The sequence below is a fragment of the Nipponia nippon genome, unplaced genomic scaffold (genome assembly GCF_047370975.1).
Source record: "Nipponia nippon isolate SJK-2023a ecotype South Korea unplaced genomic scaffold, ASM4737097v1 scaffold_5, whole genome shotgun sequence".
Classification (NCBI taxonomy): domain Eukaryota; kingdom Metazoa; phylum Chordata; class Aves; order Pelecaniformes; family Threskiornithidae; genus Nipponia; species Nipponia nippon.
In genome coordinates, this window is record NW_028262369.1 from 21273905 (window position 1) to 21290548 (window position 16644).

The 16644-nt window shown below is 38.4% G+C and overlaps 1 protein-coding gene across 1 annotated transcript; it reads left to right on the forward strand.

The window, feature by feature from the left end:
- The first annotated feature begins 1522 nt into the window (after positions 1 to 1522).
- ZRANB2 (zinc finger RANBP2-type containing 2) lies at positions 1523 to 13877 on the forward strand. The gene is made up of 10 exons (XM_087733161.1): positions 1523 to 1675; positions 2083 to 2135; positions 2281 to 2389; positions 3718 to 3800; positions 5429 to 5505; positions 6094 to 6231; positions 7099 to 7271; positions 9511 to 9597; positions 11371 to 11535; positions 12055 to 13877. Exons 1-10 carry the CDS (start codon positions 1620 to 1622, stop codon positions 12116 to 12118), a joined length of 1005 nt encoding a protein of 334 aa, XP_087589287.1. The 5' UTR covers positions 1523 to 1619; the 3' UTR covers positions 12119 to 13877.
- The last annotated feature ends 2767 nt before the right edge of the window (positions 13878 to 16644 follow it).

Sequence of the window (16644 nt, forward strand, 5' to 3'; positions counted from 1 at the left end):
AATTTTGCAGGCAGCGCTGCCCGTCTGTGACGCACCATTTCTTAAATAGGCTGCGTACACAAACACAAGTGCAGTGCAGGACCTGTTGCTGTCGTAGTCCCAGCTGATGAGCTCTGTAGCAGCCGCTCAGCCACCATCTCCTTTTCATCTGATACTTTCCCCTTGTTCTTCTAATTCTGAAGTAGAGAAAAACAAGATTTTTCACAGCCCTCGCTCAAAATTCCAGCACAGCCCTTCACCTGGGACCTTCTCCAGCTGCAGGAAAATGCAGGTTTAGTCCTTTCTGATTACTATGGACATTTCATAACTGGGAATTTGTACACAACCCTCTGCAGCAGACAAACCAGACATCCCAACACATTTTTCCAGTGCACTCACGCTGTTTTATACTTTTTTAAATAAATAGCAATAACACTGTCATCTTGCCTCATGAACTGGAGAGTGGATGTGATAAAAACCAGTCCCATAACCAAATTCCAGATGATTTTTCCACAGGATGTGGCCATAGCACGGGAGGGAAAGGGAATAAAAACTGCCAGAAAAGTAACATTTGCTATAAATAAGCACATTGCATGTACTTAATTAGGTAATGCTGGTCAATCTAAGCACAGCAGATCTTGCCAGATCATTACCAGTCCAAAAAAGAAACAGGAAAGGGGGTCAGAGGCGGTTTGAAAGAGAAGCTGCCAAGAGCACACCGTGCCGGCGCTGCTCCGACACGGCTGTATTTGGCCGCACGGCCACGGGCACCCCGGTCACACACGGGAAATGGAGGCCGGCATCCTGCTGCTGGAACAAACCCACCAGCAAACCATCCAATGGTTTTTAATCATAATTTTAAAAAGTATTTCTGTAAATAATGGATTTACTTGAACACTCTAACATTACTATTTATACTGATGCTCTGTCGTATTCGTATTTAAAGCCCTCTGTATGTTCTTATGGGGACTTTGTTAGGGCCATCACACTGAGAAACTAGTCTGAACCTTGTGTGCGCTCTCATCTGTGAAAATAAGGCCTTATTTAATTTCTTTTTCATTATGTATCAGTAACTGATGGTTTATCTGTTTATGTTACTGAAGTGAAGGTGTACACGCAGGAGTTCACCGGCAGGCTTTCCTCGTGAGGAGCCCAGGCAGTTCTGCCCCTGGGACTTTGGGGTGACAGCTCTAGGAAAATAAACTGCCATGAATCAATGAGCTCATATACAAGCGATTTTCACACTCGCAGGGCTGATGGAGGCTTCCTCGCCCCGCCGGGCCGGCTCCCCGGCAGGCAGAGGAGCCCCCGTCCCCACGCCCGCCCTTTCTCCTCAGGCAGGCACTCAGCCTTCCCGTGCCGGCCGCCGCCACCGGCGGAGCGTACTGCGCATACGCCCCCCCCCCGGTCCCGCCGCAGGAGGCCCTCCGGCCCGCTGGGGGGCGCCACTTCCTTCGCGCCCTCTTCCCGCGGCCGGGCTGAGGCGACCGAGCCGCTGCCTGACCAAAATCCCGCCCGGCGGCGGCCCGGCTCGCTGCGGCAGCAGGGCGCAGGCGCAGCGGACAGCCCTCCCGGCGCAGGGCCCAGGTCCTCTTCCGCGGCGGCGGCGCTCGGCTCGGCTCGGCTCGGCGGGGCCCAAGATGTCGACCAAGAATTTTCGCGTGAGCGACGGGGACTGGATCTGCCCCGACAAGAAGTGAGCGTGGGTGGCGTGGGGGGCGTCTGTCTGTCCGTCCGTCCGTCCGTCCGTCCGTTCTTCCGCCGCGGGGTCCAGGCTGCGGCACGACACGGAACGGGACAGTCCCGCGGGGCAGCACCAGGTCCGGGTACCCCTGCGGGAGCCGCGGCTGCTGGGTCTCGGGGGGCGGCCGCCCTCCTACCGGGCCGGTGCGGCTCCGGGCGGGGCCCGGGCGAGCTTCCCTGCGGGGTTTCACAGGTCCCGGCATCAGCCCCCCCCAGGGTCGGGCATGGCCTGAGAAACTCCGTGTTTTAATTTGGAACAAATTCAGTTTGAAGTATAAAGGCGTTTTTCTTTAAGTCTTGTGTGTGTGCATTTTCCAGTGTTAACTAGCGTCCTCGTTCTCTTTCTATTTTTATTTTCAGGTGTGGGAATGTTAATTTTGCTAGAAGAACCAGCTGTAACAGATGTGGAAGAGGTGAGTATCTTAGATGATATATGTTTTTCTCCTTGTCTATTTCTGCCTTTTTAAAAGAAAAGAATATTAAATCTTTTCAATTCATTATAAAGCAAGATGTTTGAGAACTGTTTGTTCTTTGGGTTTTTGTTTTTTTCTTTTCCAGAAAAAACGACAGAAGCCAAAATGATGAAAGCTGGAGGGACTGAAATAGGAAAGACACTTGCTGAAAAGAGTCGTGGCCTCTTCAGTGCTAACGACTGGCAGTGTAAAACGTATGCCCTTTTAAAAAATGCAGAGTGTTCTCTTACAGCCACACAACACATCTACAATATGATACTTAATTTTGTCAGCATAAATTTACTTGTACTGATGAGAGAAAAGTGATCAAAACTCGCAGCTAGTAATGTTTTGCTGTGAGGATAGCATTCATTTTTGTTTGCTGGACAGCAGTTACTTAATTAACATGACTGTAAAAAGACCAAAAAATAAAGAGTAGAAAGGTAAAAGTTCATGTTTTTCTGTGATAAGCCAAGGCACTCCTCAGGCTCAGAAGAAATGCGTAAATGGAAGTAACACCTTCATTGCAGTATGATATTTTATTGTTAACATTCACTAAATATTTAATGAGTAAAGTTTAGCACAGAGTTAAATTCTTAGATGTTTCTTCAAGCCATTAATTGAGAATATTAAGATCTAAATTAGAAAAGGCCTACTTTAATAAAAATTTCTTATTTTTGAAAGGTGCTTTCAGTTTTTCTGGAGCACTTATAAGGATTTCAGTTTTTGCTGATTGGGTAAGCTGTCTGACCAGTGAAACCTGGATTTTTAAATTTTTTTCTGTTAGAACTTAACTGTTAATTAGCCTGATGGTTTAGTTTAGCTGAACTTAGCCTGATGGGTTTCCATTTGCGCTGTTCTGCAGCGCGAGATCGGCAGATTTCCTGGTCAGTGCCGTGGGTCCCAATGTCTGAGGGAATCCACTTGATGGCACGCCTCAGGATTGTCGTGTCTTTCCAAGTTCATAGCTAGGCTATGCCTTATGGACCTCCTCCTCTCCTCTTTGGGACTGAGCAGCATCCTGATGATAGTGTTACAGATGGATGAAGTATGAGTGGCCTTTTAGGATGCTGTAAGATAAAAATGCAGTAATGGAAGCATATAACTGTAGCTGTGCATCGGTGGATGACAATGACTGCTCATAAGCATTATTCCCATGGTAGCTTCTTCATTAACTCCTCTGAACTGTGAACGCCACTAGTGGAGAGTAATGAGAAATTTTAACACTTTTGTGTAGTCTTATTTCTGTTAACTTGCCTGCCTACCTGCCTGTTAATTTTACCTCTTTCCCCTTGATTTGTCCAGTATGGTCATCTTCTGATCATCCTCATGCTGGTGAAGTACCTATAGACTCTCTTGCAGTTCTTGTGTCTTGGTGACTGTTGGCCTTGGAGTTAATTGTATTATACTAGTGACTGCACATCACTGCTAAAACTTGGCAAATACATTTTTATTGTTTTTTTTAACTGTTGCCTCAACACTGAAGCTTTTTGATTTGAAATAAATGTTTCTTACTTCTGTTTTGTTCTTTTTGCCTTTGAAGATGTGGTAATGTGAACTGGGCCAGGAGATCAGAATGTAACATGTGTAATACTCCAAAGTATGCTAAATTGGAGGAAAGGACAGGTAAGATATATATGGTTTTAAAATACTCAAATTACTGTAAGAAAACTTTTTTATAAGTTGCAATGTAATTTAATTAAAGGGATTGTTTTCACAGCAGAACTAGCAAAGTTGAATTGATCTTCCGTATGTAAATAAATCTGTAGGTTCTTAGACTTGATTGCGTCTAGTAGTGTGTAAAGTATGTGATGGTTTCATTTGGAAAGTCAACGAATATTCAGCTTAAACTGCCTCTATACTTGATTTTGATACTAAGATGTTTGGAAGGAGTAATGCAATATTTTATTAAACTCCAGAAGGTCTAGTGTATATATAGTCTTCATCTACAGAGGACTCAGCAGTCACAAGAACAGTGTTTGAAGGCTATGTAGATTAGACTGTTCTCTTTTAATGAGGTTTGAGGTTTGGTCATACTGTGACACATTTCAAGTTCCTCCTGCATTAACAATGAACCCAGTGGTAACTAGAACAGAGGATATCCTTACAGTGCAGTCGTAACTATTTATACTGTTACCACCGCAAATGGGATCAGGCAGAGAATTTAACGCATAGCGTGTAACGCTAATCCATATAGAAAAAGAAGCACGGAGAAGAGTACAGAGCTTATAATTCAAAAGGAAAAAGAATTTTTTTAATGTTCTTATTTCATATTGTAATAATATTAAAAAATAATGTTTAGTTGTATTTCATATAATATTTCATATAATTAAATATTTTTATTATTTAATTTTAAAGAATTTTAATTTTAAAAAAAAATATTTAACTAATTTTTTCAAGTTCTGGTGTCCTTCAGAGTAAATTTGCTGTCATGCGCAGGACACCTAGCATGTTGCACACACTTGCAGTAAATTGCAAAGTCAGCTGAAATTAAAATGAGCTGTTGAAGTTTTCCACTCACATTATAAAAAGGAATAGAAATATTCTTAAGGCAAATCTTGGCAGTTGCACATTTCAGTGCAACTACAGGATGCTTTTATTCCTATTGCTCCCTGAGAATATATATATGACTTTATGTCACAGAATAATTGCGATGTGGGAGCAGACTGGCATGCCCAGAAGCCACCGAGGAGGCTCCATGCATGTAGGACCTGGCTGTGGCAAAGAGGCTGCAGCAACGCCAGCAGCTGGGAAAGCAGTTCGCAAGTGTTGCCCTCCCCTTATGTTTCATTGCCCGCTTTCCCGAGTTGGCTACTGGCTGCTCTCAGAGGTGGGATTTTGGTCTTCCAGGACAGTAGCCTTTATTCCAGCCCCTTGGAGACATTCTTGTGTTTATCCACACCAAGGCAGTTGTCAGGCATTGCAGCCTTGCCAGAGCTCTTCTGGGAAACTGGTTGCTCAGCACAGCTATAATCCTGAATTTTTTTTTCCATTCTTTTAAACTCTATTACTTCTGTGTTGTTTATGTGTCTTAATCCATTTTCTTGATTAGGTTTCTGAGGAACTATATTTAATAAACGTGTGTGGGAACAATTCATGTTCCTCTTGAGATCATATTACATTTTTATGGCGTATATTTATAAATCCACCGAAGGCTTCCAGAAGCTCTGTGAAAGTTTATTCTAAACTTTGTGCTTAATGTAGCTGAATTTGGTGCAGCTCAAGAGATTGTCTGGTTTTACCCCTTTTTAAAGGATACGGAGGAGGATTTAATGAACGAGAGAATGTTGAATATATAGAACGCGAAGAATCAGATGGGGAGTATGATGAGGTAAGATTAAGTGTATGTATTACTCTGGAGAGACGCGTATTGTGTGATTTGTGTTTAGGATACATATATTTGCATTTCCTTTCCTTACGGGGGAAAAGCACTAGTCAGAAATACATTGTGATCTATCTCTTTGTCAAATGCTCAAGCGTTAAGGTTTTGAACTGAAAGTGAATGCATCTGTTTTGTCTTTTTGGGGGTTAAAAACTAAGAATGAGTTCATATTGAACTGGTACAAGCTGAGTTCGTTAAATTTCTTAGGGAGCTGGCTTCAGGTTCATTCATGTTGTTTTCACACAGATGTTCAACATTGTTTTATAAAGATATCCCATAGACACAGACAGAAAATACTATTTTGTTAAATTCAGATTTCCATAAATCTTATCTGGGGGTACTAATTGTATCCAAGACAAGCATCTCTTTAGACAGTTTGTTGTTGCTAACTAATGTTTCATGATACTTCTCCTTCCCTTTGAGCAATACTTTATTTGAAATTGATGTATATTTATTTTCTCACAGAAGTTTTATCAAAAAATACAGTTGGAAATTACTTTTGATTAAATCTTATTCTAATGGAATAAAATTTCTTAGTTTGGACGCAAAAAGAAAAAGTATAGAGGGAAGCCGGTTGGTCCTGCATCTATCCTGAAGGAAGTAGAAGATAAGGAATCTGAAGGGGAAGATGAGGAGGATGAGGATGAAGATCTCTCCAAATATAAATTGGATGAGGTAGTGTGTGTTGAGCTTTTTCAGCAATTATTTTTTAATTATTACTACAGCGCTGTTTAGTAGATAATGTTTGGTCTGTGTTTTTAGCTGCCTTTAGAGCAATATAGAGGGGTAGCTATGAGAATAATGGTGCCTACAGCTTCTGTGCGCAAGCTCTCTTTTGTTCTAAATACCTGTATTCAAAGATGTATCATTTATTTAAACCATGAAAAATTAAAAGCATATCTGAGATCAGAATAAAAAATTTTAAGATCTTTATTTGGAACCTTTATGTATGGTTACTGTATAAAGGGAATGTTCTTGAATTTTATTCGTAGCCTTTTAAAACCACATCAGATTTATTTTTTATAAAATGGAATAAAATATTCAGAGATTTTTTTCTTTTCATCTTTCCTGAAATACATTATGATCACATATTGGATTGTCCACATCTTTGGACAGCAGTCCTGCAGAGGCATGCATATACGCTTATTTTTAACACAGCAGTCACCAAATTCTGCATATGAAACATGTCTCTGCAGAATTATGCTATGGTTACAGATTTTGAGTCTGAAAATTCTTCCAGGCACTCATTTAAAGTAACTGGCAAAAATGAATGTATGTATTTTCATTAACTTCATTAAATAACAGAAAATGGGACTTCAGATGGGTTTTTTGCAGCTTTTTAATAGTTTGCTTTGAAACACAAATTTTCAGTCACTCTTTACTCTTAAAATTTTTGGATCTCATTAAATGCACTAACAACAGTATTTTCAAAGGTTGGGAAAAAAGCACAAAATAAACCATAGAATAAGTAAAAAACACTAACTGAAGAAAACATTCAAAATATTTCTTTTATTTATTTTTTGTATATCTGCATTTTTTCAGGATGAGGATGAAGATGATGCTGACCTTTCAAAATATAATCTTGATGCCAGTGAAGAAGAGGACACTAATAAGAAAAAGAAACCCAATAGGCGCAGTCGTTCTAAGTCTCGATCTTCCCACTCACGATCTTCATCGCGCTCATCCTCTCATTCAAGCTCAAGGTCTAGGTCCAGGTAAACGGGTACAGGTCAAGGGTAACGCCAGGCAAAATGTCAGTATCTAACTTCTTTATTTACTTTTTTTTCTTGATTGCCTTACAGTTTTAGTTTAATAATGTTAACAATTTTATGTATAGAATTTACACAGGTAGATAATGTTCTGTTCTGACCTTCTGTGGATCCTCAGCAGGGAGGCTTCATATGTCTTGTTGCTTGTTTTAGTAAATTTAAGTTCATATTTCAATTGAATCCTTCAAATAAATTTAACAATAAAACCTATTTTCAATTTTTATTTTTAGGCTTGTTGGCCATATGTGATTCAATGGGTGAACTTTTTTTAGCAATGTTGAGTAGAGCTGTTGAACAGAGAAGCAGAAGGGGGTGGTATTGTTGAAGTAGGAGGCGGTGGCAGAAGAGGGCAGTGATGATGCAGTCCAGGCAGATTCAGTGAAAGGACAGAATGGAAAATACCCTGGAAATAAAGACAAGAAACTTGAACTTAGTTTGGTGGCAAACGACAAAGCTTTAAGTGCAGTGGCAATGTTGTCAGAATAACACTAAAGGTTTATATTGGTAATGGGGCCACAAAAAAAGTCTACTGGGTAGATTTAAGACCTCACATTATTATTTAAATTCAGTAATACATGAACAATTCAATAAATGTTATGTAATCATGGGAGGTAAATCATATAGCTTTTTACTTGCCTTACAACTAATACAAGGATGATACTGATAGGTTTGAGACCTCAGATTGGTACTAGCTCATAGGGTTATACATAAAGTTCATATACGTAAAGTTCAAGTTTCTTCTGATCTTCATAGCTTTGTAACTGCACCTCTCTGCTCTCACCGCTGTGATCACTGCCCAAATTCTTCAGACCCTCATGCTAACCAGATGTCAGCCACTGTCTCTGTTTTGTCTTTCTTCCCATTGCTGTCATGCTTTTTTTCATGCTGCCTTTTCTATGAAAAAAGTTGTTATGTTCTTCACAGTACCTATTGTCAGCCTCCCCACTCCTTCAAATGCCATCTTGAGATGTGTATTTGCCACGTGCTTCCAAGGAGGAGCACTAAGTGAATAATAGTGACTAAGCTGACTGGCTGTCAGCAATTTTTGTAAATGAAGTGAGGTGTGGAGCAAGATCTTTGAGGAAGCGGCTGTATTGTCCTGTGTGAGGATAGCATGCAGCCAGTATGGGATGCATTTGAGTGCAATTCTTAGGTTTAGGGGTGGGAAGGTCAAAGAACACAGAAGAACTTCATCTGGCCATAACTTTATTCATTAATTCACAAATGTTAACAGTGAAGTAAAAAGTAGCTTGTCATAACTGAAATTTGCTAGGGATCTTTCAACTTTCTGTTGAACTTTTTGCTTCTAGCTACAGATAATTAATTGGAAATAACAGTTGTCATTTGTGGCTACTTCTGTGTGTTTTTTAAAAAGGTTTAAATATATCTTCTAGTTAGCATGTGTTCATACTGCTTTTGGTTTGCACAGTAAAATTAAAAAGACGTGGTAACAATATAAACTGGGAGACTGACAGCACATATAATATATTTTTCCTGAAAAGATTATTAGAATTTGATTGCAATGCCTTCTCTTTACAATGGTTACTGCAAGTCCGCTACCATTTTTACATATGTTTTGTGGTTTGTGCTTTAAAGAAAATCCATCACCATGAAAAATTTGAAAATCATTTTGACTAGTTACAAGCAGTGTTAGATATGTCCTTATTTTAGCCAACAATTAACTACTACTTAATTTTTGATGCAGGGGAAAATCTTTACAAAGACTTGAAACTGCTTACAAAATGCTTGTGAGAACTGACGTGGGGAAAATTTGAGCTAGCTAGTCCTAATACCCTTACCTACTGTGCTTTTCAAAGAAACTGATGGTTTTCAAGTTAAGGCACAAATTAAAAGTTAAGGCATTGATTTCATGAAATAGTTTAATAGATACGCAGTTGTTTCATTTTGCCAGATAACTGCAATCCTGTTGAACTTTTGTGCTTTGTTTTAGGAAACATAATAAAAAGCTGACTTTATAAATTTTTTTAATGCACCATCTTACTATGTTAAAGTTTTTGTTTTAAAATGTACTAGGTGATACTGGGGAAATAGGAGGAAATTGTCACTTTTTTAGTGACTCTAGGCCAAATGGTATTGATGCATCATTGTCTCTACTGCTAACAGTAGTAGTTATTCTGCTAAATACAAGTCAGACACTGGAAAAAAATCTTCCATGTTGTTTCAGGTCCCATTCAAGAAGTTCTTCCAGTTCCAGATCAAGATCTCGTTCCAGTTCCAGAGAACACTCTAGATCTCGTGGGTCGAAATCAAGGTGAATGAGGTAGCACTCTCTCCTTGCAGAGAGAAAAAAGGGCAGAAGAACCAACCGCTTGTTGATTTCATCGTAAAATTATGCCGGTCAAAAAACATTAACTCATTTTTATCTTGGAAGTCAGAATTCCTGGGGTCTCTGCACGAGGTTGTTACCACTACAGATGTATTTCTTGAGAATGCGAGGTTTTGGTTGAAGAGTTTAAGTCTGATCTAAGCTAGACGAGTGGACGCCACAGATCTTCACTTTGAAGGAAGAAGAATTTGAATGCATGTTTACTTGCTTCAGTAATTTTTGCTGGTTTTACTGTTTCCACTTTGGCTACTTGATGTGGAAGAACATTAGAAAATATTCTATATTACGGTTTTGTGTTTAGTGATAACTTATTTAACGTTATCTAACTTCCACTAGATAGTGCTGCCATTATTTTTATAAATGTGGGGGAAATGTATAAAAAATGTTGATAGTAAATCATGCAAGAAGCTGACAGGAATTTGAGCTAGCTGACGTTTCCTGTGTAGCAGTTACTGAACTGTGCGGGGAAGAGTAACAAAAGCATGCAAGTTCCTTGAGGTGTCCTTGCACAGGCATCCTGTTGGCAGGAATTTCCTTTTGCGATGGAATGAAGAACTGTCCCATCTCCATGCATGCAGAGAATCTTAAAACTGTAAATAAGGAAGTATGAGTTGGGAAGACCAATCACAAATGGTGCCACCGCCCTTTGGTGGCAGAAACATGTTATGGATTATCACGTGAGGGTCAGCGTGAGATGGAATCCGTGCTTGTAGGAAAAGAAAAAGGGTGCCTGTGCCCCCACTAGATGCTGAAGTGACTCGTCAGCTGAGCTGGGTTATTTGCTTGTGCCACACAGCATCCACCGAGTGTCCTCAGTGTATTAGCTTGTGTGAAATAGGACTGCTTTGTTATTTACAAATGAGAACCCTGAAAATATTTTACCAACAACATATGCTGTGGTATTTTGTTTGGGTTTTTTTAAATGTTTTATCCAGCTTACTGAAAAAAAAAATCTTGTTAGGTGTTTTTATATGACTTTGGAATTACAGTTTAGGACTTTCTAGCTCTATTACTTTTTCCACAAGTGTGTTTTTTCTTGGGATTTTTAGATAACCAAAGTGATTTTTGAGTGCTTGTAAGTGAAGCTGGTTTTTTTTTTTTTTTTAATAGTGCCAAAATGACTGTATCCTAAGAGGTTTTTTTAAAATATTTTTGTTGTGGAAGGTCTTACTCTCTACCCAAATTTATTTTGAGATTTGTAAATATACCTTCTGAGGGTTTTTACTGTTCTAGTAAGATGAACATTGCTTTACAAATTTCCAATGGGAAATATCCATTAATATGAAGTGAAACATTGTCAATCAGTATTACATCTGTGGTTTTCAAGCCATTTTGCTTTGTGAATTTAACTACTGAGGAAGGTCCTTATATAGGCTACTTCCTGTCCCAGTCTCCCATTGCTTCTTTGTCAAAATGGATCATTCTGGTGAATTCTGGAAAGAGGTTTGCAAACCATTGGTGGTCTGTATATCAAGAAACACTATTTAGCAAAATTTACTAAGAAAACTACTGCAGCAATAGATGTCTTTATTGGCAGATAACTAAGGAGTAAGTATTAAAGCATCCACAAATTTATTTGATAAAACACTGATGTAAATAGAGTAGTGAGTGTTCATGAATGCTGTCTCTTTTTGTTCTTTCTTTGTTCTTTCTATATTATACCAGAATTAAATCTGATTTATTTCTTAATCAATAAAGATCCAGCTCCAGGTCCTACAGGGGGTCTTCCACCCCAAGAAAAAGATCTTACTCAAGCTCTCGTTCATCATCTTCCCCTGAGAGAAGCAAGAAGCGAAGTCGTTCTAGATCTTCTTCATCTGGTGATCGCAAAAAAAGACGATCGAGATCACGGTCACCCGAAAGGTTTGGGTTTATGTAGAATAAGAATGGGTGTATTTAAATGTGTGATTTTTTTTTTTTTTTTCTGAAGGACTGAGGTTCACTGGGAAAGAATTGAATCTGATCAGTTATTCTGATACTAAAAGTAATTTTCTCACTTCCCCTACTCTTACTTCCTATAAAAACTTCTGTAATTGCCTTCCCCCCCCCCCATGAAACTTCCTGCTGCTAGGAGCATGTTCCTTAGAAAGACCTGAGTCACCATTCTTTCAGTGTGTGAAAGTGTTAACATGTACGTTATTGATTTATTTTCATAAGTAAATATTGCATTTAGAAATTGTATTCTACTTTCAGTATTAAACTTACATTTTTAGGATTAAATTCACATTCATGAGCTTAAAGTGGTTTAAAGTTATTTCTATATTCTTATAAGGCCCCTTATACTTGGCTTCCAGCTATTATAGGATACAGACTACTCAAAGTGGATGCTGAAATTAATTTCAACTTATTTCTTTGCATGCTTTCTCCATTTATATCTTACAGACGCCGCAGATCATCATCTGGATCTTCCCATTCTGGTTCCCGTACAAGTTCTAAAAAGAAATAATGTATTAAAGCTCACATTTAAAAAAAAAAAAAAAATCCAGTCAGTGCATGAGACATTTTTAAGAAGTTGGTGTCTTACTTGGTCAGAAGTGCTAAATCTGCTAGTAGAGGTGCATGTCTGTCCTTGCTTTCTGGAAAACTGCAGCTTTGTTCATTCATGAAACAAAAAGTGAGGTAGCATTTTAAGCCATAAACTCACCAGAGCAGGTGTGCAGTTTTATTATTTGAGTAAGGTTTTTTTTATTTTTTTTGAAGACTCAGTTACTCGATTCCTGGCTCTTACATGTATGAGCAGGCGCAGGTTGGATATGTTCTGATACAACTCTGCTCTTCACATGACAATTACAAAGAAGTATCTGAGGAATATGGGAAGAACCCATGAGCTTTCTGCATCCGATTCCTGGGCTTGTTTGATGTAGCTCATATGGGACCACAAACAATTAGTGTAGCTGTAGGGCTGGTGTTACCCAATGGATGACAGTAGTGAGGACTTAGGTCTAATTATTTTTTATTTTTCTGTGTTGAAGTAAAAGTACAGATGGATGCCCCTCTTTCTCTTCAGCTATGCTCAGTGCAAAATAGCTATTAAATACCCAGTCCATCATATGATTCTGTAGAGAGTGAATTAGACTTCATTCCTTCGAAGTGAGGGTGTCATGAGACATTGGGCACCATACTCTCCATTGCTCGAGTCTCATAGCTGCCGGTGCCCGTCACTAGAAATTATTTGCTGTGGTCAGCGAAGTGCCCTTTCTGCAGTGGGTACTGCCTATGGTATTTTCACATGCGTGGACCCTGGACTCTGCGATCCTTTCTTATAAAAGGATCATTTAGGAACTACTCTTGAGATGGAGGAATATGGAACTAGCTTCTTGGAATCAAGTGAAGCTTCTGCAGGCCATCTGTAAAATTCATTTTGGGCTGACTAAAATTTTCAAGGTATCTGAATTTTATTTATATTTAAAAATTAGAATTAATAAACTGTGTAGAAAGTCCTGACATCTTAAATGTGTTCATCAATCATTCTTTTTCCTTTAAACGTAATTTATGGCTTAAAATGCTTTATGGAATCTATTTTACTAGCAATATCACATTAAAACTTGGTCTCTCTTGAGCTCCGTTTGGTTAAAGGTTTAAGTATCTTCAGTGCCATCACAAGGTAAGTATGTTAAGGAAAATTATTATTTTTAAGCAAGCAAACAGCAATATATCTGCATTTATTTCAATAGTAAAACTTCCAAACCCATATTTGACCACTGCTTTTATTAAATGAACTGCAGAAAAACAAACGGAGCAAAATTTAAAAACTACATTCTGCTTTTTTTTTTTTTTTTTAAGACTTGTTTTGGACTGGTATATAAGCAAAATGTTTTTGGTGTGGAAATATTTTGATAATCTTTTTGCAGAAAAAAATGCTCTGCAGTTTCTTCTTTAATGCTTTCTTTTATATCTAATTTCAATGCTAAATGTGTGTAGATTGCACAAGAGCAGGTTAGTCTTGTAACTGTGCCTCTGACGACTTCAAAGTCCAACGACTAAATTGTAAAAATCAGATCAAATAGATGCTATGTTGTTAGCCTTTAGTTTTTTTCTTGTTCTTTGTATTAAAATTGCTGCTGTACTTAACAGATGAAAGTTTTTAAATTTAGCAAATGGTAGACTGCAGACAAAGGACAATTATGGTTTCATTTGGCTTAGATAAAATGTAAGGGAAAATGACTCTGTAGACAAGTGTAAATAAAACCTGTAAGTCAACTGTGCAGTGAGTGCTTTCTCTTGGAAACGTAAGCAAATCTTTCTTTATAACCTACACTAGCAGATTATTTTGTTGTTGTCTGTTACTGTAGTGCAAGAAGGGCAGTATGTGCACTTACCTGGCCATATGTATCATAAATTTTCAGATATTTTCCATTCTTCAAGTATTGAAAATATTTTTGGATTTAAGCAGCAGCATGTTTAAAATGAGCTTTTACAAAACTTCAAGGTATTTTCTTCTGTATATGTTCCGTGTCTTCTTCTCAGAAAGTTTTTAGAGGAAGCAGTATGTTTAAATTTATTTTGATTTCTACATTTTAAAATACAAAGGCACAGCAACTATAGTAGTCATTGCATGGCTGTTATAAATGACAGAAAATACCTCTTGATAGTTACTGGATCAGCAAATAAATTAGAACCAAGCTAAACATGAACTAAACATGGCCCACCTCTGACTGGACACAAAGCTAGATTAAGCTCAGGCAGTAAAAAGGCGTGGGTTTACTGTGGTAGAGTGTTTGTGTGGGTTTGGGAGGTAGACTTATCTCCAGTGGCCTAGCAGTGAATTTTTCTATTTCACTAGAAAATATTTCCCGTGCCTTCAGTTTAGCCATTGCAGTCAGATAAATTGCTGCCTAGAGAAATAAAAACAGGTATTTCTGTGCAGCTTTATCAAAGATCAGTGAAATGTGTAATGGCCAAGGAGGAAGTGTTGATTAGGTTAAGTTTAGGGCTAACGTGCTTTTCTAAGAAAAATTAAATACATCCGTGAATAGTAACGGTGGTTTTGTGTAAGCATTCTTCTGTAGTAATTGAAAACTAAGAAGTGAATTTAAATAAAAGCAGACCACACTTCAATTTTATATAAACTTGGCAGAGTAAAATCAACTGCTGAAAAATGTTTCTTTTGTTTTGGTTTTTTTTTTAGATAGATAAGTCGATTAATAATAAAAAGCATTAAGATGTACATGTTGGTACATCTTAAAACAAAATTGCTTCATTTCCACACCAGGTAACTAACTCCTGCATGCGGTTGTCTGATGCAAGCAACTGTGATGAACCACCAGAGATTAAATAGTCACTGTGTTAGGTCTGCATTATAACTAAATTTAAATTTGGAGAGTTAGTGAGAAGGAACTACTGCAAGTCAGTTGTTATACCTAGTAATCTGCAACATTTTCATCCTTTTCAGTGCATTAGGCATTTGTTCATTTGCCATGCCTTATTCTGTTGGGGTGGGGGGGCTTGGGGGAGTAGCGTGTTGCAGCATGGACTTGTATTGATGATTAGCAGGCCAGTGTTCTAAATGGTAGCATTTTAAATGCAATGGCACTATCATCACTCCACCTTTAGGGAATAAATAAGCGTAAATAACATTTCCAGAGTAATGAAAAATACTAGCATTGTTGAAGACACTTACTTGAAACCTTTCTAATTTCACTATAGCACTGCTAGACAAATGTTGGAAAAAAAAAAAAATACCAAGTAGGGCAAGATAACTTTTAAATAGATTTTTGTTTGGGGTTGGTTTTTTGTTTTGGTTTTTTTTAAGTATGAAAGTATAGATATAGATAAACTTTTTCAAAACTTGGACAAGGGAGTAACAAGAGGGAGTAATGCTCCTGTAACAGTTCAATTACGACAACAGCTTTGAGCAAAATCCTGCACAATTTACTACCTACCTGTCTTCCCATTATCAAAATGAGTAGTATTTTTATTGGAGAAAGAGGTTGCTTACACGTGCATTTAAAAAAAAAAAAAAAAGTCTGTAGAGTGTTTCATACTTAGCTTGGAAAATGGAACTAATAAATTGATGTTTTCTCATAGGCTGGTTATGGACCCCATCCAGAAATAACACACACCAAAAGTAACAGGGAACATTCCCACTGTAAAACTGCGGGGCACAAATACCAAGCACGGTACCAAATGATGGCACAACAACTTTCCACATGGCAGAGGGGGGACACAGAAGATGTGTGCTGAACTCACAGTAGTTCCCAATCAATGTCAGAATTAAAAGGGGGAGAGGGGGGAGGAAGGGAAAGGTTATTTTCCCCTCACACTTCTCCACTTGAAGCTGTGTACATTTGAGTTTACTGTGAATATTGTTCCCAGCACTGGACTTATTTTGCAAATGGCATCCTGCTGTATATCTGCAAGATTAAAAAGTCTGGATTCCTTCATTTAAGGACAGATTGCTGTACATGTTCTAGAAATTAGAGAATTAACAAACCACAGCTCAATAATTTTTAAAGCAAGCCATAACTTCTAATATGGTTTTTATTTATGAGAAATGTGGCTCTTCCCATCTCATGATTTAGCCTGTGCACACTTGGTCATACAAAGTAAAACTTGAGCAGGGCAGTACTTTAAACTGGACTTTGTTAATAGCACTTTTAACCCATAAAACTTAGAACTTCTTAAAACTGTTAACTCTGCTTTCAGAGGAAGAATGAGTTAAATCCCTAGCAGTAGCTGACTATCTAGAGCAAGATTAGAAATTCCTGCTGATAAGCAAAGAAATTATTGTAACATGAAACAAGGATTTGTAGCAACAGTTAGTGTTGGTTCTCTGACTAGTTGTCATCTATGCTGGGAGCGAACCCAGGTCCCACCAAGCTCCCCAGACGATGAGAACACAGAAATGGCATAAAGCTGAAGGTGCTTCAATGCAGCGGGCGTTTGGCTGGTCAGGTACTGTCACCTGATAGTTGGGGTGTTCAGTTATTGATCCATTTGTGGTTAATCAGGCCAGGTACAGCCTGAGAACAG